The 23,885-nt window shown below is 45.2% G+C and overlaps 1 protein-coding gene across 1 annotated transcript; it reads left to right on the plus strand.

The window, feature by feature from the left end:
* The first annotated feature begins 448 nt into the window (after window positions 1-448).
* On the plus strand, window positions 449-23,492 carry psmd3 (proteasome 26S subunit, non-ATPase 3). Its single transcript, XM_078424595.1, has 12 exons — window positions 449-904; window positions 8,611-8,801; window positions 9,921-10,058; window positions 11,704-11,840; window positions 13,011-13,201; window positions 13,941-14,044; window positions 14,540-14,654; window positions 17,165-17,284; window positions 19,289-19,392; window positions 20,216-20,371; window positions 21,590-21,640; window positions 22,916-23,492. The coding sequence occupies exons 1-12, from the start codon at window positions 697-699 to the stop codon at window positions 22,991-22,993; spliced, it is 1,593 nt and encodes a 530-aa protein (XP_078280721.1). The 5' UTR covers window positions 449-696; the 3' UTR covers window positions 22,994-23,492.
* Window positions 23,493-23,885: the final 393 nt, after the last annotated feature.

Raw genomic sequence — 23,885 nt, forward strand, 5'->3', positions numbered from 1 at the left:
AGGGGGGAGGTAAAGGGACAGGTGTTGCATCTCGTGCGGTTGCAAGGGGAAAGTGCCCATGGATGGGGTGGTTTGGGTAGGAAGGGACGAGTGGACCAGGGAGATACGGAGGGTGATGAATTACTCTTTGATTTGTGCTATTTTAATAAAACCAATTAATTAAGAAAGGACGTTTGCAGATTCGTTTTGTCATATCAGGGTGCGACGTGTGCGTAAGCTATAACTACATTTCATCCCCGAGAAGTAATAATGGCTATCGAAGTGGGATTTCGAGATGGTATAGAAACTGCCATTACAGAGGGTTTTGCTTACTAAAATGGCTCCTGGCCTTGCGCACCACACTTCAGTATATGCGACGTCAACGGAGCGGTCCATCTTGCTCCTCTAGTATCTTTGGATGGATCTGCGCTCGATTGCGGGGGCTGCGGTGGAGGAGACGGTGACGGTGACGCTGACGGCGCCGGGCGTGCAGTGCAGTGCAGTGCAGTGCGGCCTGGTCGGGTCGGGTCAGGCCTGTTTGTCCCCGGGTTTGTGCTCAGTCATCGCGGCCGTGAGGTGAGGTGCGGGTCGGGCCGGGTCCGTCTCTACCCCCCCCCATCCCCTGGGTTTGTTCCCAGTCATCGCGCCGAGCCGAGCAGCGAGGGCAGCCCGAACCGCCCAGGCCTCACACTCTCCCCCCCACACACACCGCCAACCATGAAGGACACGACGGGCAAGCACAAGCCCAAGGAGGCGGCGGCGCTGGAGAAGGAGAAGGCCAACAAGGAGAAGGAGAAGGCCAAGGCCGCTGGCGGAGCCCCGGCCCCCGACGTAGAGATGAAGGACGTGTCGGCCGAGCACGTCAGCGAGCCGGCCGAGACCGTGGAGAAGAGCCAGAAGGAGCTGGACCTGCTGACGCTGGAGGGTGGGTAACGCCCGGGGCTGGGGGTGGGTAACGCCCGGGGCTGGGGGTGGGTAACGCCCGGGGCTGGGGGTGGGTGATGGACGGGGCTGGGGGGTGGGTGATGGACGGGGCTGGGGGTGGGTAACGCCCGGGGCTGGGGGGTGGGTGATGCCCGGGGCTGGGGGTGGGTGACGCCCGGGGCTGGGGGTGGGTAACGCCCGGGGCTGGGGGTGGGTAACGCCCGGGGCTGGGGGTGGGTGACGCCCGGGGCTGGGGGTGGGTAACGCCCGGGGCTGGGGGTGGGTGACGCCCGGGGCTGGGGGTGGGTGATGGACGGGGCTGGGGGTGGTTCATGGACGGGCTGGGGGGTGGGTGATGCCCGGGGCTGGGGGTGGGTGACGCCCGGGGCTGGGGGTGGGTGACGCCCGGGGCTGGGGGTGGGTGATGCCCGGGGCTGGGGGTGGGTGATGGACGGGGCTGGGGGGTGGGTGATGGACGGGCTGGGGGTGGGTGATGCCCGGGGCTGGGGGGTGGGTGACGCCCGGGGCTGGGGGTGGGTGACGCCCGGGGGTGGGGGTGGGTGACGCCCGGGGCTGGGGGTGGGTGACGCCCGGGGCTGGGGGTGGCTCATGGACGGGCTGGGGGGTGGGTGATGCCCGGGGCTGGGGGTGGGTGACGCCCGGGGCTGGGGGGTGGGTGACGCCCGGGGCTGGGGGTGGGTGATGGACGGGGCTGGGGGTGGTTCATGGACGGGCTGGGGGGTGGGTGATGCCCGGGGCTGGGGGGTGGGTGATGCCCGGGGCTGGGGGGTGGGTCATGGACGGGCTGGGGGTGGGTGACGCCCGGGGCTGGGGGGTGGGTGATGGACGGGCTGGGGGTGGGTGATGCCCGGGGCTGGGGGGTGGGTGACGCCCGGGGCTGGGGGTGGGTGACGCCCGGGGGTGGGGGTGGGTGACGCCCGGGGCTGGGGGTGGGTGACGCCCGGGGCTGGGGGTGGCTCATGGACGGGCCGGGGGTGGCTCATGGATGGGCCGAGTGTGGCTCATGGACGGGCTGGGGGTGGCTCATGCCGGCCGGTACATGGACCGACCCCCGGGCAATAAAGGCAAGCGTGGAGATGCTGGTTTACACCGTAGGGTCGTACAGCGTGGTAAACAGAGCCCTTCCTCCCCCTTGCCCACACCCACCAACATGTCCCAACTACACTAGTCTCCCACCTGCCAGCGCTTGGTCCATAATATATATCCCTCTAAGGTAGACACAAGATGCTGGAGTAACTCAGCGGGTCAGGCAGCATCTCAGGAGAGAAGGAATGGGTGACGTTTCGGGTCGAGAACCTTCTTCAGACTGATTTTGTGTCTCCTTTCGATTTAAACCAGCATCTGCAGTTTTTTTTCCTATATATCCCTCTAAACCTGTGCTAGCCATCTACCTGTAAATGTCTCTTAAACGTTGGGTTAGTCCCTGCCTCAACTACCACCTTTGGCAGCTCTTTTCATACACCCACCACATTTTGTGTGAAAAAGTTACCTCTCAGATTCCTATTACATATTTTCCCCTTCACCTTAAACCTATGTCCTCTGGTCCTCGATTTCCCCCTACTCTGGGCAAGATACTCTGTGCGTCTGCCCGATCTATTCCTCTCATGATTTTATACACGAGAAGGGTCTATAGTCCTTAAATATAGTCTGAAGAATAGTCCGAAGAAGGGAAGATAGACACAAAAAGCTGTAGATAGAGCTCTTAAGGATAGCGGAGTCAGGGGGTATGGGGAGAAGGCAGGAACGGGGTACTGATTCAGAATGATCAGCCATGATCACATTGAATGGTGGTGCTGGCTCGAAGGGCCGACTGGCCTACTCCTGCACCTATTGTCTATTGTCTAACTCAGCGGGTCAGGCAGTATCTTTAGAGAAATTGTGTTGTTTGGGTTGAGACCCTTCTTCAGACAGTCAGGAGAAAGGGGAACGAGAGATGTAGATGATACTTAAGACAAATAAATGGACACAATGGTCTATTGTTGGCGATAACGAGTTGTACAGACAGTGAAACTCAACAGGACGACAATGAAACTAGTACGACGACAAGGGAGGGGGAGGGAGGAGTGGATAGAGAGGGGATGCAAGGGTTACTTGAAATTAGAGAAGTCAGCCCTCATACCGCTGGGTGGTAAGCTACCCAAGCGAAATATGAGGTGCTGCTCCTCCAATTTGTGTTTGGCCTCACTGACAATGGAGGAGGCCCAGGACAGAAAGGCCAGAATGGGAAGGGGAGTTAAAATGGTTAGCAACTGGGAGATTGCGTAGGCCAAGGTGGATTGAGCGAATGTGTTCAGTGAAACGATCGCCCAGTCTCTGCTTGGTCTTGCTGATATACAGGAATCCACACCTCCAGAGATGCTGCATGACCCGCTGAGTTGAGTTACTCCAGCATTTTGTATCTATCACCAGGCAATAAAGCAGGGCTCAGACACAGGGAGCAGCAAACACCTTCCTTCCACCCCTCCCCCCACACCCCTTCCCCGCCACCCCTTTCCCCCCCCCACCCCTTCCCCCCCCCCCCCCCCCCCCCACCCCTTTCCCCACCACCCCATCCCTTCCCCCCCCCCCCCCCCCATTCCTTCCCCCCACCACACGCACACATGAGTCAGCAGTGTACTGGTGAACATATCTGGGTGACTCTGTTACTCCAGCACTTTGTTTCTTTTTATTTGTAAACTGGCATCTGCAGTTCCTTGTTTCCACATGGAACATTTAAGTACTTTCTTGCAGCAGCATAGCAGGCCTAACAGTAAATACAATACATATAGAGAGTACATAATAAGCAAAAATTCAATAAATTAATAACCACAATAATAGTGCAAAACAGACTCGAAGTCCTTACTGCAAACAAAAACAGTCGATATTTGATAGTTGTACAGAATTCAAGAGCCTGATTGTTGTTAGAAGAAGCTGTTCTTGAACCAGGTGGTCACATTTTTCAGACTCTTGTGCATTCTTCCCAATGATAGGAGAGAAAATAAAGCGTGGCCAGGGTGATGTGGATTGTAGAATCGTACAACATGGACACAGGCCCTTCGGCACAGTTTGTCCCTGGCAAGTGCGATGTCCTGTCAAAGCCATCCTGTTTGCCTGCCTTTTGGCCCGTATCGCTCAAAAACTTCCCTATCCATGTATTTATTCAAGTGAACACGAGACCTTGATATTGGCAGCTTTTTTGAGGCAACACCTCCTTCAATAGTGGGGAGGTCAGTACAGTACCTGTAATGGACCTGTCCAAAATTTGTAAAAATAATCTGAATTCTATCTCGACTGAAACAATAAAACGCTTCCACTCACCGGGGTTGGGGGTATTGAATTATATGCACTGATCGCTGTGGAGGAAGGAATAGAGCATGATTATTTAAAATATATATTTTTTGTAGATGGAATGGAGTAATAAATCTCATGTTCTGCTTGGGTAGCTTATAACCCAATGGTAAGAACATTGAATTCACCAATTTAATTAAGACTCTTTCCCCCCCCCCCTTTGCTTTTCTGTGCCCCCCACCATCCTAGTGCACACTCATTTCTCCACTACCTCGCCCCCTTCCACTTATATCCCACATTTTGGTTTTGCACTTTACTTCTCTCCTTCTCTGACACCTTTTTGTCTGGACAGCCAGGATGTTGGGAAGACGATTCCCCTGCCTTCTGTGTCTACAACGAGTCGTCATGGTCTTGGGTCGCAGGACAAGAGATTTAGGACTGAGATGAGGAGACGATTCTTCACTCACAGGGTGGTCAACATGAATTCACTAACAGAGATCTGGGGAAATCAGGTCACTAAATATATTTAAGACACTGATACATGTCTAAACGCAGAAGGCATTTAGGGGCGTTGGGAGAGAATGGGGAAAAAGGTATAGAGAGAGAGAGACTTGATCAGCTGGGACCATATTGAGCGGAGGAGTATGCTCAAATGGAGTACTCCTGTTTTTCATGTAACAAGTAAAATGTCCAGTAATTGGGGTATGGGATATGGCACCCTGTGATATGGAAATGTAATGTAGAAGTGCTCTGCAATGATATTCTGTCTATACTGATATTCTGTATATAAATATTTATATTTTGATGCAATAAAATATTCAATAAATGGGATTAGGGGAGGAAAGCTGCATGAGCTGATCGTCTCGAAGGGTAAAATCTGATGATCAGTGTGGCAAACCCCCAATTACCAAAGCAGACCGCCTTACATATACATACAGCATAGGCATGGCCATGTTACCTTGCTTATGTGCCGTGGAGTTGGGTTGGAGGTAGTGTAAGAAAATAACTGCAGATGCTGGTACAAATCGAAGGTATTTATTTCACAAAATGCTGGAGTAACTCAGCAGGTCAGGCAGCATCTCAGGAGAGAAGGAATGGGTGACGTTTCGGGTCGAGACCCTTCTTCAGACTGATGTCGGGGGTGGGACAAAGAAAGGATATAGGTGGAGACAGGAAGATAGAGGGAGAACTGGGAAGGGGAGGGGAAGAGAGGGACAGAGGAAGAGAAGGTTGTAGGTAGAATCACCTCACCTACTCGTCCAAAGGAATAAACAGTGGGACTTGGTTGCAGAAAGCTCTCATTGCATTATTTAATCATTTGTGAAATGCAAAGTCCAAGTACATAGGTTGAAGGTAAATCTGATTATTGTGAAGAATGAAATAATGTAATTGATGTTACAAATTAAGATCAATTGATCCAACATAAATAATCCAATATAATTAATGGAACCAAAGGCAAAAAACTGCATAGATGGTAAATATCTGATTAAAAATGAATATATTGTGGTATATAATCAAATCAATTAGTAATTTAATTTATAACTGTATAAACAGGGTTAATATCAAAATAATGGACCTGGTTCTGCACATTTAAATGTTAACCTTTGGGTAGAATAAATTACACAAAATATTGCAGATGCGAGGAGTCTGAAATAAAAACAATAAATATTGGAACCCTCGGTAAATCAGGCAGCATCAGTGGAGAGACAGAGTTATGTTTTCAGGTCAATGACCTTTCAGTAAAACTGACACTTATAAAAATAACAGTATACCACTAATATCATTATATCATTTACACACAGTTAAATACGTCACATTATGAAGATTTAATAAAACCCAAATGGTTTCAATGAAAGATCTAGCGTGTGTACCGGGACCTATTTCTGACGTGGCACAACGCCGCAGCAGTTAGTGTTGTTGTCGCCCAGATTCAGTGACACATGCTTGATTATGACCTAAAATACTGAGATGTTTTCTCTACAACCACATAGGTTTCCCTAAATTCCTCCCAATTTCCAGAGGCAAGTCCTCGCTGCATATCCTAGCAATTGCTTGATTGGATATTAAACCCTGCAGTGTGGTTGATATCACACACACACACACACACACACACACACACACACACACACACACACACACACACACACACACACACTGACCTGTCATTAATTGTTTTGCTGCCATTTTAACTAAATTCTGAGATGAATTTTAAGCTGTGATGCCGTTGCAGCATGTCGTTGCTTTCCAATGCTTTTCTGGTAAATGGAAAGGACTTGATTCAAAATTTCTGTCCCGAGGTTACACCCACAGTGACTATTAGGAGCTCGCTACTCTGTAAGGCTTTTGGCACACAGTCATTCTGAAGGATCAGCATTTAATGCCGGTTTATATCCTAAATATAGGAACAGTGCAGGTGCCGAGCTTCCCCCCCCCCCATCCAATGACGGTGAGGTTTTTTAAAAGATAAGCTTTACTTGCATTTAGTACACAAGTGATTTTTCACTTGGCGTTTATATTGGTAGATTTTTGTTATTGCAGCAAAAAAACAGCGTAGCTCTTTATTGTACAGTGAGCGTGACTCTGGAAAGGTAGCTTCATTCCCTTTCATACGTTTACTTGGGAAGGTGCAGTTAACTTGAATCATGGCAATCATTGTATTGATCCGGATCAGTGAGATTGTCTCATCGTATTGATCCAGATCGGTGAGATTGTCTCCTAGTGTGGCGACTCAGTAGTTTGTTGATATCATAAAAGCATCCGCCTACGGGGCTAAATATACTTCATACGTCTGCCAGCTACTGTTTCTTTTTGAGTTGCTTCTTACATCCTTCCATTTTGTTGTTTTTAGGAGAGACAAGAAACTAGATCCTAGAATCCTGAGCAAAATTCAAAGTTCTGGAGGAACTCAGCTGGTCAGACTGAAGAAAGGCCCCAGCCCAAAGCGTAATCTGTCCATTCCCTCCACAGATGCTGCCTGACCTGCTGAGTTCATCCAGACCTTTGTGTTATGCTTGTTGTTCTATGGATTGTTTCTTGACCAAGGATTGAAAGTTGCACGAAATGGAAGTAATAATTTTTGCAACAAATCCTATGGCCTTGCCCATTTGGCAACTCTGTGATTTTTGTTTCGTGGTCAATGTAACAATTTTTAAATTTCATCCTTGGGATGTGATGTTGCTGCTTGTATTGCCATGTGTTAGTGAGTGATGCTGGATAGCTATTCATCCAAATGATATCATTTCCTTTCAGATGTGAGTGGCAGATCCTATTTCAAAATGTTTTTCTGTTATCTCCCCTAATTTAACGAAATATTTAGCACGCAGCTAAATAGCACGCAACGAAGGCTTTTCACTGTACACGTGACAATAAACCACACTGACTAATTCGTTGAATAAAAACTCTTTGGTTTTATGTAAGATGTGTGGAGGAAATGATCATCAAAATACACTTATACAATTTAAATATGAGAACAAGATTCCAGTACTTGCAGTCCATAATCAAAAAACAGAATGTTCATCTGGTCTAATAAGTGAGATATTAAGAAGATTGATTGAGACCCACATCATCATGCTGTGTTCTAATGATTTCTAGAGGCAGAGATGTAATGTGGGGGAAAGGGGGATTGAGGGAGGATCCTAAAGTTAGGTCAGGTTGTTAAGTGCACAGACACCAGTACTGAGAAAGGGCATGGCTTGTGAGGCCAGATTAGGAAGAAAGAGGCGTACAACGTCTCCACTGACTCATATCTGGCATCAGCATGACTTGTGTCATTCAGTCTCCACCCTGTCACAGACATTATGTTCTCACTACTGTTCTCTGCAAATATAAAGTTCATCAACCTGAAATATTAACTCTGCTTCTGTCCTTAGAAGCTGCTCGATGCTTCAGTATTCTCCATTTTTAGTTCAGATTTCCTGCGTATGCAGTTTGTTGTTTTTCAGGAAGAAATGGGTTGCTGGAGATAGTCTAATAGTTGGAAGCAATTACAGGGTTTGGGGAGGTGGAAGGGCACAAAGGATTTTACACCTGAGGATGATCTTTGGCACAGAGCAATGACAGTGAAATCACAAAGCAGTGACGTTTGATTTTCTGTGAATTTTGGAAAACAATCTTCATTTCAAAGGTCCTGAATGCCAGAGATGTTTTGGAATTCAAATATCTGTATAAGTGGTTAGGCTGGAATTCTAAACACTTGCCATATGCCTCAAAACAGAACAATATCATTCTTGCAGCAGCATAACAGATATGTAAACAAATTATTACGAGGTTTGACTCTTTGTAAGGACATGCCCCGAGACGTACACAGAGTGCGTGAAATGTTCACAAAAATGTTAGAGAGGCCACACAAAAAAATGGTAGGAATCATCAGAGAACTGATATCATTGTAGGTGGTTTAAATGTGACCGTTTACTTTTTCAGATATCAGAGAGCACGTGAAGCAGATTGAGAAAGCCGTGTCCAGTAAAGAGCCACGCTTTGTGCTGCGGGTTCTGCGTGCACTTCCTTCCACCTGCCGCAAATTGAACCCCACCGTCCTTTACAAGGCCATTAATGGCTTCTTTGTGTCCAACACTTCGACGCGAGATCTCCTGCTGGCTTTTCTCGAGGAGGTTAGTGTGGATAATAAAATATTATATTAGACTGAATTAACGTGAATCCAAGGGAAATATTCAGTTGAATGAGAAACTTAATCAGGGATCCAGTTGTAAGAATATTCAGTGGAAGTAGATTCCACTGCACCCTTTGAGCTTATTCTGCTATTCATGGCTGAAGGCATTACAATAACTTAGCTTAAGCTGAAATGTGATTTCAGAATACGGAGTTTAATATAAATGAATGAAACAACTTTAGGATTGAGCTTTTTAAATATTCAACATGGATTAACAAATCAATTTATTGAATAAAACCTGAAAGCAAGTACATTTCCTGAATTATTTTTGCCCTTTCCAACCAGTGTGGATTGTTCTCTGGTGGATTGTCCTCACATGATAGTGATAGGTTGCAGGTTGTTGGGTTCACCTACATGTCCTTTTGGTCTAGAGGAGAGAAAAGCAGTCCTGCACATTACCTGAGAACTAGAGGAGTTTTTGGAGAGTTATATAATTTATGTGATTCAACTAAATGAAAATGGCTGTGAATGAATGAATACGTTTATTGGCCAAGTATGTGCACATACAAGGAATGTGCCTTGGTGCTCCGCTCACAAATGACAACACAAACATACAGTTAACAATTAAGAATAAAGCATAAACACATCAAAGCAATAAGGATACAACATCACGGTCTAAACATGTGGGTGAAAATAAACCAGAGCAAAAAAGAGACTACAGACTTTGGTTATTGAGTAGAACTATCACTCGTGGGAAAAAAAAGCTGTTTTTATGTCTGGCTGTGGCTGCTTTGACAGTCCGGAGTCGCCTTCCAGAGGGAAGTGCTTCGAAGAGTTTGTGGCCAGGGTGAGAGGGGTCAGAGATGATCTTACCTGCTCGCTTCCTGGCCCTTGCAGTGTACAGTTCGTCAATGGGGGGAAGGTTGCAGCCAACAACCTTCTCAGCTGTGCGAACGATCCGTTGCAGCCTCCGGATGTCGTGCTTGGTGACTGAGCCAAACCAGACCATGATGGAGAAGGTGAGGACGGACTCAATGATAGCAGTATAGAATTGGACCATCATTGCTTGTGGCAGATTGTGTGAATGTGCTGAATGTTTTTAAATATTGTTCTATTTCAGCCAATGGACACAGAAGCAGATTTGCAGTTTCGTCCTCGAACTGGAAAGGCAGCCTCAGTACCTCTGCTGCCTGAGGCAGAGGCTTATCTGCAGCTTTTACTCGTCATTTACTTGACAAACAACAAAAGATACACTGAGGTGAGTGGATTCAATTGGAAAGATGCTTAATAGAAGCATTTCAGCTGAAACTTTCACATAAGCAGTGAATGAAGTCTTATCGACATGTAAAACACTTACATTTGGTTTAAAAAAACAAACTACTTTTTAAAACAAAAGAAAGCACTTTTGTTTATCTGGTATTTTTCACATCCTCCAGATGTGCCAAGTGTTGTCACTGCAATTGTATTCAAAATGCACCTTTTCTATGTAGGGAATTGTGAAAGGCATTTAGTACGTGACCACCTCCAAAACAGCAATGCAGTGAACAACTGGACAGTGCATTTTATTGGCATTGATTGAGGAACACATGTTGGGCAGGCCACTGTCTCATGGTGTAGTGATCTCTGCCCTTCTGTAAGCTTCTAAGACCGGACTTTATACAACAGGGTCCTCCAGACTCTGTAAAAATACCACCAATGTTGCCTCTGGAAGATCATCTAAATCCACAATTACGATAAGCAAACTAATATCAGCATCTTCTCCCAGTCCAAACTTGCCAGCTTTGAGGTCTTAATTATACTTGGTCAGCTCCCTGAGCAAGCCATGTTGTTGCATGCCGGATACCAGATACCTGTACGCTAAGATCTGATCTCATCGGATAGCACCTATTTTTCGGTGCTTGTGACAATAATAAACCTAACTCTAATTTTGTTGGAAAATTCTCCTGTTATGTGTGCTGGTATATCATAACAATGTCGACATTGCTAGGTGTAATTGTAAGATATTATCACCTTGTCGCCATACGTACACAAGTACAATAGGATGCGTGTAGAGAAAATGAAAGTGCAAAATATAGTTGTAACTCAGCGTGTAACATGACAGTTGCCAATGCTTAAGTCCAATGCTCGCAATGAGGTAGGTTGAAAATTAACATTGAACTGTGTAAAACAGCATTAGTTCAGGCAACAAAAAGTTTAGTCCAGAGCTTATGGCCCAGGAAGGCACCGCAAAAGTGGCAGAATATTGAAAACCAGAGATGCATAAGTAACAGAACTTGGAAATTCTAGGATTCCCAGACAACTTCAGCTTGGAAATGTAGAAACAAGGAACTGCAGATGCTGGTTTACAACAATAGGCACAAAGTGCTGAGGTAACTAAGAGGATCATGCAACATCTCTGAAGAACATGGATAGGTGACGTTTTAGGATGGGATCTTTGAGAATGATCAGCCAAGATCACATTGAATGGTGGTGCTGGCTCGAAGGGCCGATTGGCCTACTTCTGCACCTATTGTCTATTGTCTATTCAGGCCCGAAACATCACCTATCCAAGTTCTCCTGAGAAGCTACCTGACCCGCTCAGTTACTCTAGTACTTTTTGTCTTTTTCAGCCAAGAGAGAGCTAGATAGAGCTCTTAAGGATAGCGGAGTCAGGGGGTATGGGGAGAAGGCAGGAACGGGGTACTGATTGAGCATGATCAGCCATGATCACATTGAATGGCGGTGCTGGCTCGATGGGCCGAATGCCCTACTCCTGCACCTATTGTCTATTGAATTCTATCTTGGTTGTGGATTCTCATGACTTGATTGTTCACCCTCACACTAGTGGTACTGGAAGGCTGGAGTAACAATGGAAGTTGGCATTTAACACACAGTCCAATGCTCATTTTCTGTTTCTATTGCAGGCACAGAAATGTTCTGATGAACTGATGCAAAAGATTGCAGCTCAGAACCGCCGAGCTCTTGACCTGGTTGCAGCAAAATGCTATTATTACCATGCTCGTGTTTATGAGTTTCTAAACAAACTTGATGCAGTAAGAAGGTGAGAGATATTTTTCACGTAGGATCCTTGAGCAAAAGTAAAGATTTGCTGAAATTGCCGTTCAGAATATTATAATGACGCAAGGATGTTTTGGGGATAGAAACATTTAGATCATTCCATGAACAGAATGCACTTGTACGTGTGCTGTGTTTGCTGAGCTGGTACTCATAAGTTCATAACTTTTAGGAACAGAATTAGACTATTCGGCCCATCAAGTGCCATTCAATGGTGGCTGATCTATCTTTTCCTCTTAACCACATTCTCCTACCTTCTTCCCATAACCCTGACACCTTTAATCAGGAATCTGTCAATCTATGCATTTAAAATACCGAATGGCTTGTCCTCCACAACCATCTGTGGCACTGGGAATGCTACAGCTGAGCTCAAGTCACAGATAAAGAAACAGACAGGACATTAACAATCAAGACTTGTAATTGTATTCTATCTAAGCCTCATATCTTCCCCAAAAATTAAACCAGCAGGTTTGTAACCCATAATATCGCAATGATGGATTAAATCTTTGACTCGCTATTTCTGTCAACCTTTGATTTTGCCAGGACTTGAGGGCCTGAGCTATCGGGAGAGGTTGCGCTAGGCTAGGACTTTATTCCTTGGAGCGTCGGAGGATGAGTGGTGATCATTTTTTTGAGGTGTCTCAGATCACGAGGGGAATAGATAGGATAGATGCAGTCTTTTACTAGAGTCGGGGAATCAAGAACCAGAGAACAGAGGTTTAAGGTGATGGGGGGGGGGGAGATCTAATAAGAACCCAAAGGACATCTTTTAAACACACAGGGTGGTGGGTATATGGAATATGCCAGACGAGGTAGTTAAAACAGCCACTACAAGATTCAAAAGACATTTGAACAGGTACATGGATAGGAAAGGTTTAGAGAGATTTATGGGCCAAACGTGAGCAGGTGGGACTAGTGTAAGATGGGGCATCTTGGGGAAGTTGGGCCGAGGGACCTGTTTCCATGCTGTATGACGCTATGTTTTGAAAGTCAATGGTAACAATGGATGCTAATGCTAGTATAAATTGGTGCCTTCTGAGGAAGGTTAAAAAGGACAAGAAAATGCTAAAAGTGCTGTGAGATAGGGAGGCAAGCGTCTTTACTGTGGCCCACAATGTAATTTGTCAAACTTGCAAGTAACCTGCCTGTTTCTCAGCTTCCTGCATTCACGTTTGAGGACAGCCACGCTGCGCCATGACCATGATGGACAAGCCACCTTGTTGAACCTGTTACTGAGAAACTACCTGGTGTACAATCTGTACGATCAAGCTGAGAAGCTCGTCTCTAAATCCATTTTCCCGGAACTATCTAATAACAATGAGTGGGCAAGATACCTTTATTACACAGGTGAGACTCAGGACAATCTTGCAGTGTGAAGTACATTCTGTGCAGCTATGACGCGATAAAATAACACCGGAGAGAGAACTGGTGTTGTGAAGTGCTGGTTTATTAAATTCCCAGTCACGACGCTGCACAGATAACCCTTTCCCTTTTTGTGTATGACTCATGGTCTTTGAAACACTACCAATAACAACTATTCATTTTGCCCGGTTATCTGAGACCGCATTGCGGGTGAATAATCCTGCAGCACTTTCGTGCGTTACACTGTGACAAAGATGTTGGAGGTTCCAACAAAATTAATTAGTTCGTTAATTAGGAACTGCAGGTGCAGTTTAAATTTTTTTTAAAAGACACAAAGTGCTGGAGTAACTCAGTGGATCAGGAAGTAAAAACATGGCGAAACTTGTGTACTGTCTAGGTGAGGTCTACTAAATGATTTTACCGGGTTGTATGCAAAGCAAAGCATTTCACTGTACCCAGATGCATGTGGCAATAAAGTATAATTGAATCTCTAGAGAACATGGGTGGGTGACGTTTCTGGTCCCATCCCGAAGCCTTACATATCCATGTTCTCCAGAGAAGCTGCCTGAGTTACTCCAGCACTTTGTGTCTTTTTTAATTAGTTATTTATTGCTTTGAAATGCTGGAGATGCAGAGTTGGCACATGCTGATTTGAATAGTATTGATATTTCAAGGTGTATTTGTGACTTTTGTTTTCAGAAGCTATCACATTTGTTGCTTTCAGGTCGTATTAAAGCAATTCAGTTGGAATATTCGGAGGCAAGGAGAACACTAACCAATGCTCTACGAAAGGCACCGCAGCACACTGCGGTCGGCTTCAAACAAACAGTGAGTCAAGCTCTTCTGTTTCTATAGCCTTGTCTGATTTTTTTTATAAAGTACTATAATTTTTAAGTATTACTAGACCAAGTGGACCCGTTGGGCCCAAACCTCTCCTGCATTGTTGCAGCACTCTCTCCCCCCCCCCCACCCTCCCTCCCCCTCCCCTCCTCCCTCCCACTCCATCCCCCTTTTCCTCCTTCCCTCCCTCCCCCCTTCCTAGGAGATAGATTTAAACTTTAAAATGTGAATAACTTAAAAAATATAACACCGATTTCAATTTAACTTTTTCCATTAGCACCAAAGGGACGACGGTGGGTAAGGTGGGTCTAAAATTGTCGCGCTATCGTGTACCGTTTTGGTTGTACTTCAGGAACAAACAAACGAGAGTTTTAGTATATCGATATGCTTTTCCCTTAAATACTGTTAATCTTAACTTACGAAGTGGCTCCGTAAATGTCATAACAGAAATAATTTTGTGAGGAATGTGCATTTCATTACCAGGTTCATAAGTTGCTGATTGTTGTGGAGTTACTTTTGGGGGAGATCCCAGACAGGCTGCAGTTCCGACAACCGTCTCTCAAGAGGTCCCTGATGCCATACTTCCTTCTGACTCAGGGTCAGTACGAGGCAGCCAAGCGCAAACGTTTTACGATTCAAAGCAGATTTCAGGTTCTTTTTCTCTTGGAAACCAGTCACCCTAAAACATTGCCATGAACTAGAGGCTGGTGGAGTTTGTCTTCTCTTCATTACATGTCACCTGTAAAGCAAGTCATCAAGCTGGAGTGAGTTGTTTTACACCATTCCACTGCCACAACCCCATCTTAAACTAATTCTAACCACAGTGCACTATAGGAAGGCCAAGTTATTCCAGATAACAGTGGTTAATTCACAAAACAATTACGTGGAATTAAGTGTTAAATTAGCGACTATCAGAATTGTTTCTGTTTATCTTTGTTGTCTTCATAAATAATCATTGTGTCATGTAAAACAGTTACAGTTTGTGTGGACATTTAACTTGGTTAACTTGTAAGGTTATATTGATTTGGACCTGTGGACCTGTTTATTTCCACCTCTGTGCATAACCAGCAACAGAGAATTTGGCTATTGAAAGAACTGTGGCTTTTCCTTTTCTTAAACCCACTGATTTGAAAGGTCAGTGGTTTTGAACAAGGATGCTCAGACAGAGGCCCACCAAAATGTTCCTGCAACAATCTGTGACTTGCCATACTGAGAAGATAATGCCAAATGGGGATGCTTGGTTGCCTCCTATTTCACAAAGGTGAGGAAGTGGGTTGTGGATGGGATCGTGTATGGGGGTTTGTTGGGCAGATGATTGGTGAGAGGGAGGCAAGATAGACAATTGGGTGAGCTGGGACAGTGCGTAAGGATGATCAACAACATTGAATAGTTTGAGGAGGCACCTACCCATCTGGAGGGAATTGAAATCTAATTGAATTGAGGCAGTGGTCCAGGTAAAATAGAGCCCTTTATCCCTGAAGCAGCTCTCAACCCTCTCGATAATCACTTTTGGTGTTCTGGTGATCCTCGCAGGCACAGTAGAGTTTTCTGCAATGTCACGTGGGCACTGCTCTCCATTTGGCCTCTGTTGCTAGTCTGAATAGTCTGCAGTTGGCAGCACATTGTGTGCACAGAAAAGCTGGCAGCATGTTCAGTCTCCGGTCTAGAGGTCCATCACCAAAGTGGACCTTCAAGCCCGAAAGCTTGAGAACCCCGAAGACTGGAGACTGTGTGAGAACAGCCTGATTGATGAAATGAATTCCTTGCATGTTTGGCCAGGATTTCACAAAGAATAGAAACTGAGATGGACGGGCCTTTTAGTGCTGCTAACTCAACAGATAATGAACTCTACATCAGATGACAAACACTCAGTGCCTTCAGCTGTTGTGCAGATATATAACATGGATTTAAACTTTGCATTGTTAACGCTGAGGCTCCGTGACACTCAGCAGTAATCCCAACAAAAAAACAAACTGGGACATGCCAAAGAGGTTTTAAATTGCCTTTTACAAGTAGCAGTAGGTCTCAAAAGCAAATGCCTTCATTTAAGAATGATTCACACTAAATTTAATGCGTTCCAAAGTTTCAATCTTGGAAACTCAAGTAACTGAATTATATGATTGCAGTGACAGCCAATAATTTTAATTTGTTTTAATCGAGACCTAATTGAGACTGTTATTTGTTGCTCAACGAGATCTGGGTGTCCTAGTGCATCAGTCAATGAAAGGAAGCATGCAGGTACAGCAGGCAGTGAAGAAAGCCAATGGAATGTTGGCCTTCGTAACAAGAGGAGTTGAGTATAGGAGCAAAGAGGTCCTTCTACAGTTGTACCGGGCCCTGGTGAGACCGCACCTGGAGTACTGTGTGCAGTTTTGGTCTCCAAATTTGAGGAAGAATATTCTTGCTATGTGCAGCGTAGGTTCACTAGGTTAATTCCCGGAATGGTGGGACTGTCGTATGTTGAAAGGCTGGAGCGATTGGGCTTGTATACACTGGAATTTAGAAGGATGAGGGGGGATCTTATTGAAACATATAAGATAATTAGGGGATTGGACACATTAGAGGCAGGAAACATGTTCCCAATGTTGGGGGAGTCCAGAACAAGGGGCCACAGTTTAAGAATAAGGGGTAGGCCATTTAGAACGGAGATGAGGAAGAACTTTTTCAGTCAGAGAGTGGTGAAGGTGTGGAATTCTCTGCCTCAGAAGGCAGTGGAGGCCAGTTCGTTGGATGCTTTCAAGAGAGAGCTGGATAGAGCTCTTAAGGATAGCGGAGTGAGGGGGTATGGGGAGAAGGCAGGAACGGGGTACTGATTGAGATCGATCAGCCATGATCGCATTGAATGGCGGTGCTGGCTCGAAGGGCTGAATGGCCTACTCCTGCACCTATTGTCTATTGTCTATTGTATCGGTGAAATAGGTTGCTGCTCATTGTGCTGCAGTTGTCATAGTTTAACCAGGTCTGTTCATTGAGTCGGTTATTTTTTCACTTAAACAAAACGCTCTGTGGAAGGAAAACTCCCTTTATTGATTGCCTTTGCTAAGCTGCACTCCAACTGTTCTCAGTAATAAGTTTCACTCCTCTGTCCCCTCCCCTCTTCCCCTCCAGCCGTGCGCACTGGCAACTTGGCAAAGTTCAACCAGGTTTTGGAGCAGTTTGGAGAGAAGTTTCAGGCTGACGGCACCTACACGCTGATCATCCGCCTACGGCACAATGTCATCAAAACAGGTCGGTGTACCCGCTGGAAAGTTTACCTGCCGCAGCTTCTCCTGTGCCACTCCGAGCTCAGTTTATTCAGCACCAAGTCCTGAGAGCAGCCAGTCACGGTTAATTAAGTCAAACTTTGCCCCAAATTAGGTCATTTTACAATGGGCTCATTTTTTCTGCTGCTCCTGAACGGCCGGGAATCAAGGCCACACTGAAGACTGTTCATGCCTTAAGTGTTCCTCACTTGAGTTCAGGTTTTATATAAAGTGGTGCCGTCCATTATGTATAAATTATGTGTTTACCATTATGTATAACATGTGCAGTCCATGCTGATTTTTTAGCCAAGGTTATAGAGTTGACTCCCGATGACCCTGTGAAGGGAACGGGAAAATTAGCCAGTATTCCAAATTTCTGTCTGTACAGGTGCTGTGTAACCCTGGTCCTGGAAAGCCCATCTGTGACATAATATAAATATCACTGCCCACTTGGTCCTTCTACGTAATATTACCAGTCAGACAAATCTGAAGAAGGGTCTCGAACTCAAACGTTGCCCATTCCTTCTATCCAGAGATGCTGCCTGTCCCGCTGATTTTTCCCAGCATTTTGTGTCTATCTTCGGTACAAACCCAGACCCTGGTGCACATGAGACCGCAGCACAGCTGCTTTAGACTTTGGAGATACAGCACGGAAACAAGCCCATGCCTACCAGCGATCACCCCGGACACTAACACTATCCCACACACTAGGGACTATTTACAATTTTATCAAAGCCAATTAACCTACAAACCTGTACGTCTGGGGTGTGGAGGAAGAAACGGAGCATCCTGAGAAAACCAGCGCGGTCGCAGGAGAACGAACAAACTCCTTACAGACGGCACCTGTAGTCACGATCAAACCCGGGTCTCTGGCGCCATAAGGCAGCAACTCTGCCACTGTAGGGCCCTCTGCTTTGTTGGTGTTACATTGGCAATTTTGCTACAAGAGAACAGAAGTGTGAAGGTGTGAGAAATGGGACATTTATTTCGGTCGGTGCACTTTCAGAGCATAGTTGAAGGCGTGGATTATTGCATACTCAGTTTTGAAGTGACCTAGTGAAAGAACACAGCCCCTCTGCTTTGTATTACTGAGAATGGTTTGTTGGAGTCAATATTTCAATTTTATCAAAACCGTTCACTCAAACAGTATTTGATCATGCAACATCAAAGCATTTAATCAGCTTTTATAATGAGGACACAAGGTATAATTTCACAAGAAAGAGAAGTTGTTTTATACAATGCTTGTGGGAGGTAATTGACTCAAGCTTCTGCTCTATTAATTTCCTTTTTATTCTGTCATATCAACTTAGTGTCTGCCTTTGTTTTTTTTTTGTTCGTACAAGTTGATTTGCCATTTGATTTCTGTTCTCTACTTGTGATGGTGAGTAACTGCAGGTGTGAAGGAGAGAAAATCAATGTTCTGTCCTTGCCAGAGTCACGGTGACTCACGGGGCTATTGTCCCGGCCGTAGAAAATTTGATTTTAATGTGTGCTGGATATTTACTTTAGTTTAGTTATGTTTTCACTTTCTCCATGACGTCAGGCCAGAATCAGATTTCCCAGAAATGTGAAGAAGGATAAGCATTGCTTTAAAAAAAAATTAGTTTCAAGATACAGCGCGGAGATAGGCCCTTCGGCCCACTGAGCTGTGCCACCGTGCTGCCCCTATTGCTCTAAAGTATCCAATTAAGAGAAAAAGGGTTGGCATGCATTGGAAAAGCCAGGTTAAGAAGAGCCTCAGAGAGGAAAACTAGATTAGAGAGTCAAGAGCCAGGGTGCAGAAGGAAACTTGGAATAGAACATCTACTCACCAAACTGATCTCAAAGACACTCTGCTGCAATGATTCATCCACAGGTCTGTCTCTCTCACTTTATTGCCAGTCTCTTTTTTAAAAAAGCCCTGAAATGCTTTGCTCGTGCTTCCTACAAATGTGTAATAGATTAAAAAGTATTTGAATCTTGTCCAAGCTCTCTTTCTCCCTCCCTACAGGTGTAAGGATGATTAGTTTATCTTACTCCCGCATCTCCCTCAACGACATAGCACAGAAGCTCCAGCTGGACAGCCCTGAGGACGCTGAGTTTATAGTTGCCAAGGTAATTTGAACAGGATGTAAGAAACAAAAATAGGAAGAAAATAATTCTGTGGTGACTGGTGTCCATTAGTATCTGGTGATATCTGTCCATTTACACCTGGTTTGTATGAAGGAACTGCAGATGCTGGCTTAAACTAAAGATAGACACAAAATGCTGTAGTAACTCAGCGGGACAGGGGGCATCTCTGGAGAGAAGGAATGAAGGAATACATTCATACCTGGTGATACCTGTAAATCTGGTGGAATCGACCCATTAGTATCGTATCTGGTGATATCTGTCCATTCACATCCGCTGATGCCTGGAAGGCAGACATAAAATGCTGGAGTAACTCAGCGGGTCATGCAGCCTCTGGAGAAAGAGGATAGGTGGCGTTTCGGGTCGAGACTTTATCAGACTGAGTCAGGGATGGGGAAACTAGAGGTATGGGACGGTCCAGAACAAAGCATCAATGACTTAGGAAAGGTCGAGCCCACAATGGTCAGTTGGTGCTGGGACAAGAGGATTCTGAAGGAATATAAACGGTGAAATTAGCAAGAGGACTAGGGTGGGGGAGGGACAGAGAGAGGTGGTATCTGGTATCTGGTGGAAGTATCTGGTGATGCCTGTTGTAAAGCTGACCATCGCTTCAGTTGGTGATTGTGCTTAGTTGAAGACCTTGTACGAGCAATGCTTTATTACCCAGTCGCTCCCTCACCTGCAGTGACATCTGAAGAAAGATACTGCTGGCACTCGTAACTAATGGAACAATGAGGCAACGTTTTTAGAAGTAAAAGAGATAAAATGGACGGGAAAAATTAATGTTTTTTTCCCCCTTTTTAACCAGGCCATTCGTGACGGAGTGATCGAGGCCAGTATTAACCACGAGAGAGGATACGTACAATCTAAAGAGACCATCGATATTTATGGCACCAGGGAACCTCAGCTGGCCTTCCACCAGAGAATCTCCTTCTGTCTGGATATCCACAACATGTCTGTCAAAGTACGACAGAAATCGCAACTCTAGTGTTTTTTGTTCATGAATTGAATTTTCTCAGATGAGGGGAGGGTGGAAATCAGTTTCAGATTAAAATCAACTTTGAGTTCTCCCAGGTTTAATATACAAATTAATCGTAAGAATTTTCCCATCAGCTCATTCACTCTGATTAGGTCCATGATTGCAAAGACAGTGCATTGTCTGGTATATTCCTTCAACCACTAGTTGTATAAGCACGTGTATCTATCTAAGTGCATATTGACAGGGGAATCCAAGTGCATTGTGGAAAAGCATCTATACGATGCAGTTTATAGAAGATATACACAAAAAGCTGCAGTAACTCAGCGGGACAGGCAGCATCTCTGGAGAGAAGGAATGGGTGATGTTTTGGGTCAAGACCCTTCAGACTCGGATGCACTTTATAGACTCAACTGTTAGACAGCTAGAGGCACCTCTGATGGAGGGCAGCAGGTCTGGAGGTGGAGGTCAAAGTATGATGCTTCCTTTGCCTTTTGAGGCAACTGGATGAGCAAAGAGGTCCTTCTGCAGTTGTACAGGGCCCTAGTGAGACCGCACCTGGAGTACTGTGTGCAGTTTTGGTCCCAAATTCGAGGAAGGATATTCTTGCTATTGAGGGCGTGCAGCGTAGGTTTACTAGGTTAATTCCCGGAATGGCGGGACTGTCATTTGTTGAAAGACTGGAGCGACTAGGCTTGTATACACTGGAATTTAGAAGGAAGAGAGGGGATCTTATCGAAACATATAAGATTAAGGGGTTGGACACGTTAGAGGCAGGAAACATGTTCCCAATGTTGGGGGAGTCCAGAACCAGGGGCCACAGTTTAAGAATAAGGGGTAGGCCATTTAGAACAGAGATGAGGAAAAACTTTTTCAGTCAGAGTCGTAAATCTGTGGAATTCTGTCTCAGAAGGCAGTGGAGGCCAATTATCTGAATGCATTCAAGAGAGAGCTAGATAGAGTTCTTAAGGATAGCGGAGTCAGAGGGTACGGGGAGAAGGCAGGAACGGGGTACTGATTGAGAATGATCAGCCATGATCACATTGAATGATGGTGCTGGCTCGAAGGGCCGAATGGCCTCCTCCTGCACCTATTGTCTGTTGTCACAGGACTCCCATCGCATCAGAATATAAAGGCAATAAATAATTTCGAACGCCTATTATTTTCAACGTTTAGAAATCTCAACTCTTCTCTTTTGATCTACAGGCAATGCGATTTCCACCCAAGTCATACAACAAAGACCTGGAATCAGCAGAGGTGAGGTATTCATTGAAAAAAATATCATGTCGTTATGGGGAAGGTGTTTGAAACAAAACTGGGTGATGAGATAATAGATCATCTGTGGAAAAGGTTGCAACTCAGGTTCCTATAAATCTCACCTTAAACCCATGTCCTCTGGTTCTTGATTCCATTACTCTGGGTGAAAGACTGCATTCACTCTATCGATTCCTCTCATGATCTTAAACGCCTCTCATCACCCTTCAGCCTCAAGGTATAAAGTCCTAGCTTGCCCGACCTCTCCTATAGTTCAGGCCCACAAGACCTGGCAAAATACTCCTGATTTCCTCCGTCAATCTGCTGCTCAGCTTCTTGAAACTCCTCTCGGGATACACTTGATCCCAGCTGCCGATGCCTGTCCCAAGCCTCCTTTTAGCTGTCCTGTGCCTCAATTTCTCTCTTCATCCAGGCTTCCTACCTGCCTTGCCCTTCACTCTATCAGTTATATGCATGCACTTAACTCTTGTCATCACACTTTTAAAAGTTGTAAACTATAGTCAAAGAGAGTCATACAGTGTGGAAGCAGGCCCTTCAGCCCAACTTGCCCACACCGACCAACATGTCCCATATACCCTGGTCCCACCTGCCTGCGTTTGGCCAATATCCTATCCATGTACCTGTCTATAAATGTTTCTTAAACGTTCCAACAGTCCGTGCCTCAACTACTTCCTCCGGCAGTTTATTCCATACACCCACCACCCTTAGTGTGAAAAGTTACCATAGTTCATAAGTTATAGGATCAGAATTAGGCCATTCGGCCCATCAAGTCTACTCCGCCATTCAATCATGGCTGATCTATCTTTCTTAACCCCATTCTCCTGCCTTCTCCCCATAACCCCGACACCCGTACTGATCAAGAATCTATCTATCTCTGCTGTAAAAATATCCATTGACGGCCTCCACAGCCTTCTGTGGCAATAAATTCCACAGATTCACCAGCCTCTGACTAAAGAAATTCCTCCTCATCTCCTCGCCAAAGGAATATCCTTTTATTCTGAGGCTATGACCTCTGGCCCTAGACCCTCCCACGAGTGGAGACTGGTTGCCATAGTTGCATAGCAATTGTGCAGGACTACAGCACTTTATAAATATGAAGCCTTTTGAATCCAGGCCCAAGGGGCTGCACAGTTAGACTAGACCCCCTCTCGCCAACCTCCAGTATAGTCCCTGGTGGACTCTTCGCAAGTGATGACTGCAAGATACAAGAATGAATTTATGCAAATACAAGTCATATATTTTTTTAATGTCTTGCAGGAGCGGCGTGAACGAGAACAGCAAGATCTAGAATTTGCTAAAGAGATGGCAGAGGACGATGACGATGGATTCCCGTGATTCTGAAGCATTTGAAATACTGTGACCACAAACAGTAAAGATAAATAAAACCAGAATTGTGACATTAAAGTAGGTGGAAGCCCTTTAATGATCTCTAGTCTGTCAGCATGTTTGAGATTGAGAGTGTTATGCTCTGTCCAGGTTTGACAAATATATTTACCTGCTTTTATTTCTCTTCATTCACGGTTGTTTTTCCTAGGAATAGCTACCTTTGTCCCTTTATACCTTGTAAACAATTACTTATGATAAATTTATGGTCAATAAAAGTAATATCACAAACCTGTGGGTTTTTTTTAACCTGTGAAAGCTGCCAAAACTGCAAAAAAAAAGTGAGATCCTGGTTGTTCTCACTTGACAAATTCATCTAGATGCCTGGACTGATGGGCCAAATGCATGTTCGAATCTCACCACTGCAACTAGAACATTTTTTAATGAGCTTTAATTAAATAAACCTGTAATTAATAAATGAGGATCAGTAATTGTGAGCATGAAATTGTCTGATTTGAGAATAAAATTCCATCTGATTCACTTACACCTTTCAAGGATGGATTACCTGAATCTACTTGAGATCACACCTTCCTGAGCCAACACTGGGCTTACCAGGGTTATTTGTGGCCGGCACTGATTGCTCCTGGGCTTTTCTAGCCTCCAGCTCTTCACTCCCACCCCCCCCTATAGTTTAAGTCTGATGGAGGTCCCTGACCCGAAACATCACCCATCTTTTTTCTCCAGCTTGAGTTACTCCAGCACTTTGTGTCTGTCTTGGGTATAAACCAGTTCCTTGTTTCTACAATCTTATGATCTTGCCTGTTTTGGGTTGGGTGAGAACCCAGGTTCTCGACAGTGAGGCTGACTTTCAATTGTCCTTTGAATGGGATGAGCAAACAATCTA

This window comes from Rhinoraja longicauda, chromosome 29 (assembly GCF_053455715.1).
Source record: "Rhinoraja longicauda isolate Sanriku21f chromosome 29, sRhiLon1.1, whole genome shotgun sequence".
NCBI lineage: Eukaryota > Metazoa > Chordata > Chondrichthyes > Rajiformes > Arhynchobatidae > Rhinoraja > Rhinoraja longicauda.